The 15028-nt window shown below is 38.5% G+C and overlaps 1 protein-coding gene across 9 annotated transcripts in view; it reads right to left on the bottom strand.

The window, feature by feature from the left end:
- ncam1b (neural cell adhesion molecule 1b) overlaps positions 1-15028 on the bottom strand; it is an 83550-nt gene that overhangs the window by 8949 nt on the left and 59573 nt on the right. For 6 of the 9 annotated variants that reach the window (XM_086261881.1, XM_086261874.1, XM_086261875.1 and 3 more), the window contains 8 exons: positions 13592-13621; positions 9929-10079; positions 9571-9758; positions 9130-9226; positions 7492-7662; positions 5925-6053; positions 2178-2302; positions 1430-1610 (listed from right to left, as the gene is read on the bottom strand). In XM_086261881.1, coding sequence (XP_086118007.1) covers positions 1430-1610; positions 2178-2302; positions 5925-6053; positions 7492-7662; positions 9130-9226; positions 9571-9758; positions 9929-10079; positions 13592-13621 — 1072 coding nt within the window. Of the gene's footprint in view, positions 1-1429; positions 1611-2177; positions 2303-3981; positions 3985-4720; positions 4754-5251; positions 5267-5924; positions 6054-7491; positions 7663-9129; positions 9227-9570; positions 9759-9928; positions 10080-13591; positions 13622-15028 lie in introns of all 9 variants that reach the window. The other 3 variants (XM_086261876.1, XM_086261878.1, XM_086261883.1) reach the window with 2 other exon arrangements.

Below are 15028 nucleotides of genomic sequence, written 5' to 3'. Positions count from 1 at the left end.
AAACACACAGGTCCAGCAGTCAGCCTTCACTCTGTTCTAATGCTACTTGAAAAAAATCTACTATTGTTCATCACTGTAAACTGGCACTCTTCTCTGTCTCTCTTGTCTAGTGCTGATGACTAGCAGTGCTAATGCTGAGCAGTATGAAACTGTGGGAGGTGGAGGATTTCCACTGCCTTTGGTTCAACATGTCTGTCTGGTCTGTTCTGAAACAACACAGCACTCTTTTCCTCACCCATAACAGAGACACATCTGTCATGGACAAAGTCTGTTGTAAGTGAGTGAAAGTGTCCAGAAAGACAGCCAGAGAGAAGGCAAGCTCTCCTCTACAGTAATGGTGTGAATTTCCTCACGAAAACTATGAGAGCAGGAGAACAGTGATGAGGGACATGATGAGTGATACCAAAGTGTATGTCACAGATGAGCAGCCCTGAGTGGCTGTGGGTGGGGACAGCACAACCCAGACCACACCAAAATGCACACAGGTCGGGACGAAAATGTTCACGTGGTCCACCACACCAATGTCCAGGACCAGGCAAGAGAGCAGGAACATTGAGAGAGAAAGAGGGGATAAAGAGAGAAGGGGGAAAGATAATAAAGGAAGAGGGGGAGAAATGAAACGGAACAAAGAGGGGGAGAAAAAGAGAAGGGCGGGGAAAACAGAGGAAGAGAGAAAGTGAAAATGTGTCAGGTCTGAAAACCAAAAGTGGAAAAAAAAAGACGAAGAAACTGATTTCTTGTATTGAAAAAGGGGAAAAAAAACAGCAACACATCAAAGCAAAAGCACAGCACAAAAGAGGAAAACTACACCATGTCGACTAGATGGTGACTCAGTGGTGGGTGAGTGGAAAATGCTTTAGTTTGGAGAATGAATTAGGAAAAAAGTGAGAGGAAACATAATGGCCTGCTGTGATGTTTCAGTGAGGTACTCAAGTGTGTCTATCACCTAAAGAGAATTTGACAGGCTGTGTAGGTTTCGGCACGGTTAGTAAAGAACCTTCAGCTGCAGTTAAGAATTCAACATACGTGTTAATCAGCGGTTACTGAGGGTCATTTTAAAAGCTCCAACCAGACAGAGACAAACTATCCACATTAACGGTAAACAAAGCTACAGACATTCAGAGGAGATCATTTTATCCTCTGTGTGAGTGTGTGTGCCAGATCTGCAAGCACAAACTCAAGCTCATTTAGTGAGGGCTGTCAAAACTTTAAAGTGAGAAAATTCAGCCGGAAAATCATTTTTGGCTCACCGCCGTCCACGAAATCTATTTATTTTTTCTATAGATTTATTTAGTTGTCATTCACCCGTCAGCGCTCCAGATTTAAAAATAGAACAAGCTGCTCTGGTTTTCAGGTTTGAGTTTGGCTCCTCAGGTTTCTGGCTGTTTAGTTCCACATTAGTGTGAGTGACCGGGGGCAGGTACGCTACCTGGGATGGCCTCTGGCTCTGACGAAGTCCTGAAGGACATGGTTGCTGGCTGAGACTTGCCCTTCTGATTCTCTGCCACCACATAGATGTTGTACTCTGTGTCCCACTCTAACCCACTGAGAACTATGTGATCACTGACACTGGGCAGCCGGATTTCTGGTTTCCACTCTGAAGACTGCACCTAAGGAGACACAGATAAATACAGTGCATGCATTCAGGGTTGAAACTTTATTTGGTCTTGTGAAGGTGAAATTTTTAAGCATGTTTTCAAATTGCTCCAAAAACACCTGTAAGAGCTCGGAGCAATCAAAATTTGTGTCTGTTTGGCCAAAACATAATTCATTCATTATGAGAATATGAGAAGTTTTTCTATTTTCTGTCAACAAACCAGGTATTAAATAACAATTTCAGCCCTAACAACAGCTTGAAAATCACAGAATTAAAAATTTTTTGCAGTGCTTTTGAAACTACAAGGATTTGGTAGAATCATTATTACCGCTGCAACTAAATTACTGCTTTCACTGACGATTAAGTACTCGATCAAGAGTTACTGATCAAATTTTTGGCATATAAAATAGCGTAAAACGCACATGCCATTCTAAAACCCACAAAAAAAGCAATCTTAAGACTATGTAAAGCAGTAAATGTTCAGAGAATATTTCATCGTTTTACTTAAATGATTAAATCAGTTATCAAAGCAGGTGCCTTAGTTGAGAAGGAGCAATTGCTCTTTAATCCTCATACTCACTGGTTTATAACGGATAAGATAATGTAAGATGGGAGAGCCGCCATCATCCTGCTTGATCCAGCTCACTCTGAGGGAGTTGCCTTTACGTTGAAGTGCTCCTTCAAGTTTAGGAGGATTAGGATTCCCTACAGGGACACAGGAGCAAGATGGAGGTCATTTAATGGCTCATTTCAAGAGGTGCAGCGAGCTAGAGGGTTATTTCTTTGAAAGAGGCAGCTCTGTCAGTCCACTTTTCCATTTTGAAATAAAGGAAAAAGAAAACTTTCAGTCCAAAGTTTGATCTTGGATGCTCTCCTTATTGTTGACCTTTTAGGTCACTTAACCTCCCTTAAACGCTCTCCTAAGGGTGGCTTGTGTTACTAATTAGTGAATGACACACAGCCGCATGCTTATCTGTTTCATCAGAGTTGCTGTGTGTTGCTGCTGTTGCTGAGTGACATCAATTGGCAGATGGACATCGCACCAGGCTTCAGGCTAAAGAGTTATTTATCATTAACTAAGAATACGTATATAAGATTGCCAAGTTCCAGCACAATAACAGGGTTTGTCTTTAATTGTTGTATAGTTGTACCTACTGGCATGGAAATCGCACAGAATTATACTAACATATGTCTTGTCTGTCTTAAACCTGTAATCATTTATCTATTAAACACTGATTACATAACAAACACCAATTAAGTCTAATATAAATGTAGTCAACATAATTTAAATTTATTCAAATTAATTTTTCTGACATCTTTTTGTGTCCATTGCTGACAGGGTGGAGGTCCTGGGGGGCAGTTGAAACTCTCTTTCCAGATAGATTAAAAAATTAAAATGTTCTGCATCAAATGAAACCACTGAATTTATGCATTAGCATCACATAAAGGCTACCTGATATGTAATTGAAAACTGGACGTCCTTTGTTTGTTTTACAACCTAAACTATTGAGTTCTGCCACAGTACACATATATCATTTTTCCAATTGCTTAAAATAGAACTACAGACTGATTTCAGTGACCTAAAAATATTCTAGTGTTTCATCCAGGGTTACTAAGTGGAGCCGAATCATCAGCTATGAGCTGATGGAGAAGTAAACAATTAATCCTGTATTTCTGGTAACTAACAGTCTAAATACATTTCAGGAATGGTTTGTATTCATAAGTGTCTGTCACAAGTTTCCAAAGTATAAGGTAAAGTCAAATATCTTGTCTAAACTCTAAATTTCAGTTTACTGTCAGAAATCTCAGAAAACATTCAAATTTGATGAGCTGGAACACTGAACGTGGCTGCTGATTTGTTTTGTCTCAGATATTTGATTAATCAACAAATTATTGAAGCTCTAAAGGTTAATGCACTTACAAACAGGTAACAAGAAAGATGTGCACAGTGGTTAACATTCAGGATTAGATAAAGTCTAAGCTGTTTAAGCCTCAGGTTAAATAAGATTAAGAAAATATAGAAAATATATACCAGCAAGCCTGCTGCAAGGATGAGTATTTTGTGGGATGGCTGGAAGATACTGACTATGTTTATTACACTTGATTTATAGCAACACATCCTATAAGTAAGAATGGTAACATCCCTCAGGTGACAGGCTATCAATACTATGTAAGTGAAGCTAACAGTAAACACTGCTGACTGTTATTTAAACAATAAATACATTCTCGTTCTCTACGTTTACATTTATCTTGCTCAGGCAAATGTCTAGATGACTGATTAATGTGTTACACGACCGCAGAAGCAAACTATGTGCTGTTTTATCTGCTGAATTCTTTAGTTCAAGTTAGGAATCGTCAGTCAGGAATCTGCAACAGAAAGTTACCTTCTGCAGAGTGGAGGGAATCATCAGCAACATGCAAGCCAAATAACAGTCGCAGAGACATAAAATGACACATGTGAGTGGTTGAAAGAGGAGGAAGAGCATGAAAGGCATAACAGACAACAAAACACAGATACAGGTTGAGGATAGAAAACTGAAGTGACCCAAAGACAAACCAATACTGATAAATAATAAATCACAGCTCCACATGCTGACAAGCTGCACAGGGATTCCTCTGTTTGGATTCTAAATGAGAAAAGTGCAGAAGACATCTAGCAGCTTTATGCTCTCGACAATTTGCAGCTAACTGATTAATCACTGCTGATGGGCCTAATCCGAGTGTAAACATTCCCAAACTACACCAAACAGCTGAAGCCAGAGAGAAAATGTGCAGCTTTTGAAATGCAGAGATTTGGCTCGGATTCCTCATACTTGCATTAAGCCAATTAATTCACATGCTGCACATCAAAATTATATTAATACTAATGGGATAAATCAGCTGTAAACTCATGGGATGCAAGTAAAATTAAAAACCTAATCGGTCTATGTTACAGACGGAGGAGTTTGCATTGATGGCCATGACATTATAGGTCACAGTTTCTCGAAAACGATACACCTTTTGAAATACTTAAGCGGGATTACAAACACTGCTAATCAGTAGGGGTGATGGGTTATCCTGTTGGGTAAGAAACAGCTACAGCAGTAAAAACTAATCTTCTATTATCCCCACTACAGAACAAACCTGTGTCTTCAGTGAAAAAATGAAAAATGCCGTCTAGGGACATAAAAGAGAAGAAAGGCAATCAGAATCACTTGTCTGCACAAATGACCACCTGAATCTCTAATAACACTTCACTGAAGAAATCAGGAAGACACATTTCTGTCAGATGGCTCCAGAAAGGAAGAAAAACAAATCATTTTAGGAAATGATTGCCACATTTAAAGTAGGGAGACAGAGCCAGCCTCCATGAAAATGAAAGGCCACTTTACGGTCTAAAAAGGTAGCTTGAAGTGATGTTCTTCTGACAGTATTTTATGTAAATATTTCAGCAAACCTCTATCGCATTTGATATTTCAGCAAACCTATATGACATTTGTTCAGTTTTATCAATTACTATGACTAAATGTTAATGATCTGGCCTTTAATTATGATCTTAGTTCTAAAAAAAAAAGAGAGAAGGGGTTTAAGTCAATTCAATAGCAATATATATACACAACTATAAAGCTATCTTTTTAATGTTTTTAATTAATGCATTTTAAATGAATCACTTACTGTTGTAAGTGTGGCCTGATGAATACAACAGACAGAAGAGCAAATGGATAAAAAAAATCAATGATTAAGAATGATAAAATAGAAGGAGAGATGATCAGTACACAGACAATATATAAATCATACCAGCACTCCCTCAAAAAACATCTATTGCCAAACAACAGAGGGCGCTAAAAACTAACTAATGTGTTGAGGTTTCACTGCATGCTGGCTTCTACAGAAGGATGAAATCACACTTCAGGGTTTGCAAGTCAATATAATGACATGATGGGCTTGAAACATGGCTTTAAAACAGGATATCTGAAGCAACTGTGCAGATGGCTCTAAATGATACCTATGTGATGAAATCAGTATTTAATTCCATATGTAAAAACAAGCAATCTGGCTTTAAAGATTTGGTTATGGCAGAAGTATTTCATGAACTAGAAAAATCAAATAAAAGCAAGAAGGTCAGAGAGCTGCTTCGTAGAGACGTAAAAGCGGTTTTAAAAAGACATACATGGAATGAAAGGAGACAGGTGAAAGCTTTTGTGGCATCATCCAAACAGTCTTAGGACCAACTCTTCAGCGAGTTTTTATAGAGAGACTGAAGGTAATATGTTTGTGGAGACAAGAGGTCAGAGAGGTATACTAAAAGCATTACAGCATGCTGTAAACTGTAACATGTGCCACTTACGAACAGGCTCCGTCTTCAAGAACGCAGCGTTGCAGCTTTCACCTTCACCCTTGCCGTTGACGGCTGACAACTTCACTTCGTAGCTCGTGTCTGGCTTCAGGCCTGTGACTGTTACCTCACCGATGGAGCCTGTTACAACAGCAGAACACCATGATCATTTTGGTGAGCACTAAAACAAACAGATCTCCTGTTCCAACAATATATGCATAATTCGTTGCTGCCCAAGCAAACACCGATTAGCTCAATTCGCATTTCATTCCAACAATGTTTGAAAAACTGATGAATATATTTAGAGTTGGTCTAAAACTAGACAAACAGTGACAGCTGTTTTATATGTTGCACTGTCATCTTAAATGTAATGATCCCTTTTGGGATGATGATTGCTTTTGATCAAGCTTTTTATATAAATTATATTGCTTTTATGTACACTTCCGTGTTCAATTCCTTTCTAAAGGGGTGACTTGTAGGTTAAAACAAAAAAACTAAATTCATACCTATTTCTTAGAAATAATCATTAACTTTTGTATTTTACTTTGTAGGAGACATTTAGGGGAAACAAACACCAGAGGAAAGGAGTCATTGTTACCACTGCTCTTAAAACTCTGTCCGACCACACTGTACAGGGCAGAGATGTGCACTGTGTAGTCTTTGCTATGTCTGTACTGTGAGTTGGTCAGTTTTCCTAGTCTGACCTTAATTTCATGATTTCACCATTTTGAATTATCATGTTTCTACAGGAAACACGAAAGACTTTCCTGCCTTCACTGTGCAGGACCCACTGCTGTATCTGTAACAAAAAACAAGGCTGTAAGTGCAGACATGAGGGTGTTCCAGACGATATAATTGAGTTTCACGTGAGACATCTAAACCAGGACTGCGTGAGACTGACAGCTGGTGCTTTTTCTTCAGTTTTGCTGGCAGTGGTCAGCATAAAGCTAGACAAAGTGTGAACTACAAGTCATCTATTCTAATGTTTGCTGACTTTCTCATACCTAAATTTAATAGATTTGGCTGATAGCAGTTGATTCTTGTGCATCAGTTTGTGCTATGGCACTAATATGCCAGCCCAATCTAGTACAACACAGTCAGAAATGGACTCTTTTATCCTGATCTGTGATATCAAAATAATAATGAGGCCATATAAGGCTGTTGTTTTTATTTAAATAAATATTTTCAACGTCTTACAGTATGTGTCCAAACAACTGTAGGGATCCAAATTTATTTTGTCATACATGACCTAGTTTGGCTGCTCTCCCTTTTGTGACTTCATGACCAAGCCATGTTTCTGTGTCGAGGGTATCAACAACTCTAAATTACGTTTTAGTGCATATATGGACATATTTGTCAAAACGAAAAGAAATCACGTTCACACAGCCTTTTAACCTTCCTTCCTTTAATACAGGTCATCTTTACTGATATGATTTAACAAAATGTGAAAAATCTAATTAACATTTTTAACATTAATATGTATTTCTATCTATTTGAATTGTACTTGGATATTTAAAAAAAAATGTAGTTAGACATTAAAGAACAAACAAACATCACAATCATGTTTCTGTGTTATTACCATCTTGGACTTCATAGACTTTCTGCACCCAGCTGCCTCTGCCACGCATCCTCCACTGAGCTCTATATTTGAGGACAGGAACGCCTCCAGTGGATTCAGGCTCCTGAAACTGGATCAGTGCTGTGGTGGAGAATGGCCTCACCTCCACGATGGATGGAGTTGACGGAACCTCTGTGAGGGGGAAAAAATCAGTGCAGTTACAATAAAAACTTTAAGATTGCAGCACACCAGCATTGTCAGACTCCATTGCTATATCAGAGTAACAGAATGAGCCCACGGCTCCTAATGACCCCACAGTGCATCTAAAAACCGCTTCATCTTCGTAAGAAATCTGTGATTTATCGTGACAGTAAGTCTGGTTCTCTTCTACTGAATTCTGTACACTACTGACATCGTTTCAGAAAATAAAAGGCAGGAAAAAACATTTAAAAGCTCCTTATGACCAACAGATTCAAGAACAAACCATTCCCAAGTCAGCCCTAAAGATGATAACTCCAGAAAGAAAACCACTAAAAAAAACAGTAAGTGCCTGGTTGGATGTTTGAAAAGACCAAAAGTTCTGAGAGACTGTTGAGTTTGATAAAACTTTAAATTGGAAAAGGAGATTTCATAGATTCAAAGACCTTGCAGTGAGTTAAGCAAAGCTTAATCTTTAAATTTAAAGTGAATATTAAAACTGAAGAATATGCAAAAGCTAGTTCAAAGACTTCTGTAATTGTACTTTGATTAAAGTTTAGAAAATAAAAAAGGATCCATCCTGTGATGTACACAATGATTAGACAATTAGTTCTTCATTTACAGTCTGCCTTTGTTAAAAAAGGTTTACTTTGTTTCAGCCAGCAATGAAAGGCTTATTTAAGAGAAAATTACATTATTTAAAAGTATTTAACCTACTGTGATTGTCCACATCTGAATAATGGTGGCTGTTCTGAACTCACAAACTCTAGTGTGAGTAGTTTTGTATTGCATCACTTTGATCTTCTAAATTAAAAGGCACACTGTAATTACTGTGGTTGCCCATGTTCGGCTCTGAGTGAACAATGTAGTGTTTTCAATTAATTCACTTCTGATTGTGGCTTAAGAGTGGCATTATCTCTCTGCTCTCTGTTCCATTTGCCTAATGGTACATTTGTCTGGGAAGTCTATGGTGTAGGTCCATGTTACAATAAAATGCTATACCTTAATATAAAAAAGTCTTTTACTTTATACTGCAAACAGTGCAATGTTAGTGGTGAGAGGTTGAGGTAAAGTTTAGTTGTAGAATAACCAGAGGGAACATTACATTATCATGTAGGTTACACATTCTTTTCATCTTAATCAATTTATCAGCCATCGATACAAACACTGATCTGTGTAATCTCACGTCATGGTGGATGTTTTGGTCTAATGCGATTTGATCATGGATAACAAAAAAATAAAATAAAATCTGTTCCCGAAGCCTTAAAAAACCTGAAACAAAAACTACTATGTGATCTAATGAAATTTACCTACTCATCATTTTTAAGCTGTTACTGAATCACGATCACATATAAGGCTGCTTGTTTTTTGTTTTCAAATTTTAATTATGCTGAAAATCTTGGCACAAACACTATAAATGCAAAGTAAGAATGGATTTTGAATCACAGCATTGCCACTGACCAGCCTGAATGAGCAGGAACTCCTTGGACTCTGTGCCCATCTCATTTGAAGCAGTGCAGTTATAGCTTCCAAAGTCATTTTCAGACTCGGGGGTTATCTGGAGGGGGGGGGGGAATAAAGCAGTAAATATACGAAGGGCAGTGTACCAAAACAGATGAACTAACTTGTGTGTCAAACACTGAAGGTGACCTTTTTGTTTGTCCATTAGAGTAGCCTATTTTTATTTGTTGCTGTGAGCTCTCCTGCTGCTGAATTATTCATGAGATTTTTTTTTCCCAACAATGAAGCTGAAAGAAAACCCTACACTTCAAGTCTGTGCTCATGAAATCTTGATGACACATGGGGTTCAGAGTGTGTGTTTGTGCACACTGTGTGTATATGTACATTCATTAGAGAGATAGAAAGAGGGATTAAGTCATGGTGTGACACGGGTGTTCGTACCTGCAGGAAGCTGGCTGAGGGAGTCCTGAAGATCTTAATGTTGGTGGTGTTTGAGTTGGGGAGCTGCAACCCGTCTCTCAGCCACACAATAGAGACATCACTGGGATGAGCTTTGACCTCACAGCTGATATTGGCAGGATTCCCCTCCCAGGTATACACTGCCACAGTACCATTTATCTTAGGAGTATCTAGGAAATAAAAACGGATACAACCTGTCAATCCATTTCAGGTGTTATTTAACAGTTCAGTTATAAATAGTCATAGTGACTTGCAGTGCTATTTTTTTTAATGACTAGTGCATGAGTGTACTCATTTTGTAGGGCTAAACACTTGTATAAAGACAGAGGGAAACACTTACAGCGGACCTCCATATATGCTGTTTGATAATCCTCTCCGATGACGCTGTGTGCTGTGCAGAGGTACTGACCAGCATCTGTATACTTGACATACTTCAGGGTGAGGGAGGACACACGAGCGTGACTCCTCACCACTACGTTTCCATCCGGGCTCTAAATGGAAGTTAAAAATGGCTTTGTTTAGTAAAAGAAATTAGTTAGATCAGTTCTTATAAATAGATATTATGCACATTTACATAAAGAATACAATTATGCAGAAACACGTGACCTTGAAAAAAAGTATTTAAAGTCCACTTTTACAGAAAAGAACAGAAACTGAAAGAATGAAACAAGCACAGACTGTTCTGTAAAGCTGCAGAGACATAAGGGCCCAGTTGACAGTGCAGAGGAGCTTTTCAATAATTGATGTCAGAAGGCATTAGAAACCATCTAGGGCTTTTCACACACAGGGCTTACTTGTGAAATATGCTGATGCATTACCTTACGTGTGGCGCTTGCACTTTTACACTAAAGACACTGGATTTAGCGTCAATCCACAACATTTTATTTCTTTAAGTTAATTACTTAAAAATAAAATGTTGTGGTGTTGTGGACTGTATTAGGTTGAGGAACTCTCTGAACCTACATCCAGCTCCAGTGTCAGTGAGGAAGAGGAAGCACACGCCAAGTCACAAAGCATCTGAAGCCACTCAAATAATAACAGACAGCTGGCTAATGAGATGTGTAAATGCACTTCCCTCTCTAAACCTGGTTTCATTAACTTGATATGCGGTGTTACAGCATCCTGACATGAGTAGCTTCCCAACAGGGTCAACAACTTTGTGTTGTTGTGGTTGTTGTTGCCATGTGACACTTAACTGCAGAGTGTAAAGTTTCAGACAGGCTGAATTTCCCCTTTCAACGATACATTTTCCTGTTATGTTATTACAATATTTCGAACAAACTCTGGACATTATTGTCTTGTGACAGATGTTTTTACTGAACATATCTGTAATATCTAGCATAATTAAGCATTATTCACAAACTCTGTGGATTTGGGGCTTTAGCACAAAGCTCTTACACAGTAAGATGCAGCATTTTTGTGAATTATTCCTTTAACAAGGTGCTGCAGGGCTGAATATTTGAGCTTCCCTTTTGGTTGCTTTCATGGCTTTGATCCAAGCTACAGGCAAAACAATAGCCGAATGCTTTTACACATATTGAATTAGGGCCCAGCCTGGGCAGCCATGTAAGAGAAACCCTTGTTAGTTTGTATTCAATTTCAATAGACAAAGCATGTCTGGGGCATTCATTATGCATAGCGGGTAGCAGGACCAGGGAGACACTTACATAACACGCTACCCTTGTATTGTGACCCCGTGCAGGAAGCATTCTCACTCGACCCCTGTGGTTCTGTTTCTGAGTCCTGCGTCTGTGCAACATGCCACACTATGCACAGCTATGTGTCATAGTAAGTGAGTTGACTCCAATATGGAAACCTTTTTTGTGTCATTATTTTATGATAAAGTATGAGCAGTTTCTCCAGAGCTACAGCCTCTCGTTTCCTATATGAAATCCATCATGATTATTGTTATTTAGCAAAGAAAATGTATGCCTTCACGCAACTTAATATTGTGATTCATGCATTTTTTATAACAATATATTTTCAGTATAAATTCATAGTGCACCGGAGTTGCTGTCTACTGGAAACATCCGTGCTGAATTTTGTGCTCCTTGCGTAAAAAGGCATAAAACCATTTCGCACGTCTATGAGAAAATGAAGACTTTCGCGTGTGCGCTCCTGTAATAAAACCAAGCTGACAGCAGAGCTCTCCCACAGATTCTTCTGCTGTACCAACAGAAGAGACACAGAGGGAGCATCAGGGCATAAAATTGAGATTGCATTGAAGACATGTTAAACTCGTGTCTCACCAAATATTAAACAGCCCACAGTACAAAATCACCTTCCCTTCTGAGGCTTGTCAAATGAACACTAAGCTTCCGACGCCTTTGCAACAAACATGGCTCCTCACCCTCACCCCCCCACCCCCCCACCCCCACTGTGCAATTCATAATGGGATGTCTTTGAGAGATGTGCACTTATCAATTCAGAGCACAGGTGAACTTTTAAAACAATATAATTATGTGAAGTGAGTGAAAATGTGAAGTGAGTAATTTCCATTAATGTAAACCGTTCCATTTGTGACCTGAAACCACAAATATGCTGCACAGATATGAGTGCCCACATTTAACTAAAATACTCCTCTTATATATATTAAAAAAGGGAGGCATAACTCTTTTTAAGTAATGCATGTGTTCAGCAGTGGAACTTGCTGAGATCATCAGTCTTTTAAAAAAAATGGAAAACGCAAGCAACTAGGATACGCTGTTTGAGCTTTTTTGGGGTTGCCTAATTTAAATATAATCAGCAGATCATTAATGTAAATGTTCAGAACGATTCATTTTGCTCAGATTTTCAAGATAAAAGTGTTCCAATTCACAAATTCAACAGCTTAGTATTGCAGATGCACAAAAATCCAAGTGCATCCATGTGTAAATCATAGTTATACACAAACTGAGCAATTACTGTCAGCATGTGCCTGATGAGAAAGGCTCTTCCTCCCCTCCTGTGGTGAGGTGGGTGAGATTTTTTATTCCACACTTTCTGCAGGTGCTATTAATGAATGCGTATCAGCTGACAATCGTAATGAAAAAAATACCAACAGCTGTCACGACCGAATAATTAAGGCCGACTGTTAGAAACACCCCTCCTTAAACCTATTAGCAGAAGGAGTAAAAGGAAAAGACCAATTCTCTTGATGTCCAGTGCTTCCTGCAATGTAAAAATAAACAGCGTGGCTATTTAGGGAACCGAATGGTCTAAGAATACACATTCATATCTTGTTAAATAGTACTGAAGTAAAAATAGAAATGGCAACCCTAATATCTGATCTTGCTCCTAAAACAGAGATGGGCTGATCAACAAGGCACTGCTTTGTGTGAGCGATCACTTCTCTTCAAGAGTCTGGATCCATTCTTTTTGTCACCATTTTTCTCGTATGTAAAACACATTCTATAGGGAAGTGCTGTATATTGGAGAAAAGCTTATGTGGGCAGCTCTTTCACTTACTGCCAATTTTCGCTTTCTTTCAGAAACAGTCGCTTGTTCTCATACTCTGTTGCTGCACAAAGGTAGCTTTTATTTCCTCCTACATACATATTTAGCCATGTTCAAATTAAACTAGTGTATACACTAATGTCAAAAGTATACTCTGAAGTTATAATTAAGATTTAGCGGTGGACAGGATGTGTGGGTGGGGGGACAGAGAGATCTGAGGAACAAAATCTATTTCTGCAGAAGACAAGTTGATCACATGGTATAACTGTAACTGTCATGCGTGTAATAAAATGCTTTTGCTGATGTCCAGGCATGACAGGTAAAAGGTCAGGAGAAAGACAAGAAAAAAAGACTGAAATAGGCTGTGATTTGTTAAGAAATCTAAGGAACACGGCGAGCAAAGAAACACAGACTTGCACTGTCCTGTTTTGCTACTGCTTCTCAGAGCTTATGCTCTCCCCAACCTTATTTGATCAAGAATGTTGATCTGCATCCATCCAGAATTGGACTAGATTCCCCTGACATGAAAGATGGATGGGTGTAAGAAAAAGTCATGCATTTAGAATACCTTGTGTTGCTCAGGCCGAGTCCATGATGCCTGTAGAAGACAGAGAGACGAAAAAACAAAAAGGCAGAGCAATTCTTAGAAAGCAATCCTCATCCTGTCAAAGCTGGGATGTTGCACACTGCATCCCAGTTAAATGACCAGTTTATTTTTTTATGCATCTAAAGTACCTGAGCTGAATGTCTGAATTTACTAAATTAAGAGTCTGCAGACATAACGAGATGTATGCTTTAGATGTTCTCTCAAGGGAAGCCTATTTTAGGAGGACAGGAGTTTCGTTTGAAAGGGAAATTTTGTGGGAATGTTTACAGTCTGTGCCTGCCTGTACGTGAAGTAAGTCTTTTGGCATCATGATAGCACAAATGCTTTGTGATAATAAGGTTATTGGTTCATCAGGAAGAGGTGAGTCTGGTACGCTGTAACAACAGAGTAATGTCTCCTTGGGTAATAGAGGAATTATCGCCTCACAATCCATTTCTGAAGGCTGAAGCAATAATGTGAGCCCAAAAGAATGGAATTTACTCTTTATCTATGAATATAAAAAAGCCCTCCCAAGATCGAGAAGCAAGTTAGTACCCTAGTCAATCAAGCCCTCTAACAACACTTGCTTGATATCTCAATAAGCAATGAAGGAGGTTCAAATAAGCAATTTGCTACAGCTCATCCTCCACACCATGTGAGACCTGGAAATAAATCTCAGCCTACAGGTGGCCTTTTTAAGTCATTTTGAAAGTCCAATGTTCTGCTCATTGTTACTTACACTATGAAGTTCTGTCTTTTCCTCCTTTGTCACTGATATGCTTTGATTGTACTCAAAAATAGCCTTAAAACAGCCAGGAAATGTGATTTGCATGATGAATACTGAACTTTCTAAGCTATAAAAATATAATGGCTTTCTCCTTGTTAGATGTGGACTTTTAAAATATTCCGTTTTTTTGTGTTATAAGAATGGATCCACTGAAGCTGTACTAACTGACCAAAACAATACTACATTTAAATATTCAGAATACTGTTTTTTAGCTATTCCGGCATAATAGCAAATATATGCACATACATTTTAGAAAATGACCACGTTACAGTCTAATACAGGAAGAAGAAAAAAATCACCTTTCTCTAGATAAACAAGTGATTATCATCGACATGTTGGTCAGTAACACATCGAATGAAATAAAGAATTAATTTTACACCAAAGCACATAAAACGTCACACCTAAGTAACATGGCAGACATCATGCCACATTAAATCACAAGAGACTGCAAAGCCCGACTTTACAAAACAGAAAGCTTTTTTGGACGGCATGCTGTGTGGATTTTATGATGCTGAGGAAAATGTTAAGCATGACAATGAGATGTGATGGCCTACGCAGTGAAACAATTTTGAAGCTTAACAAGGAAAATGAGAAACAGCAATTTCATCAGGCGCAAATGCAAGAAAAGTCAA

This window comes from Aulonocara sp. 'chitande type north' Nkhata Bay, linkage group LG14 (assembly GCF_057382095.1).
Source record: "Aulonocara sp. 'chitande type north' Nkhata Bay isolate Kocher_YH1m ecotype deep benthic linkage group LG14, A_spYH_male_GT1.1, whole genome shotgun sequence".
Taxonomy (NCBI): domain Eukaryota; kingdom Metazoa; phylum Chordata; class Actinopteri; order Cichliformes; family Cichlidae; genus Aulonocara; species Aulonocara sp. 'chitande type north' Nkhata Bay.
This window is presented reverse-complemented; position numbering and strand designations above follow the sequence as displayed.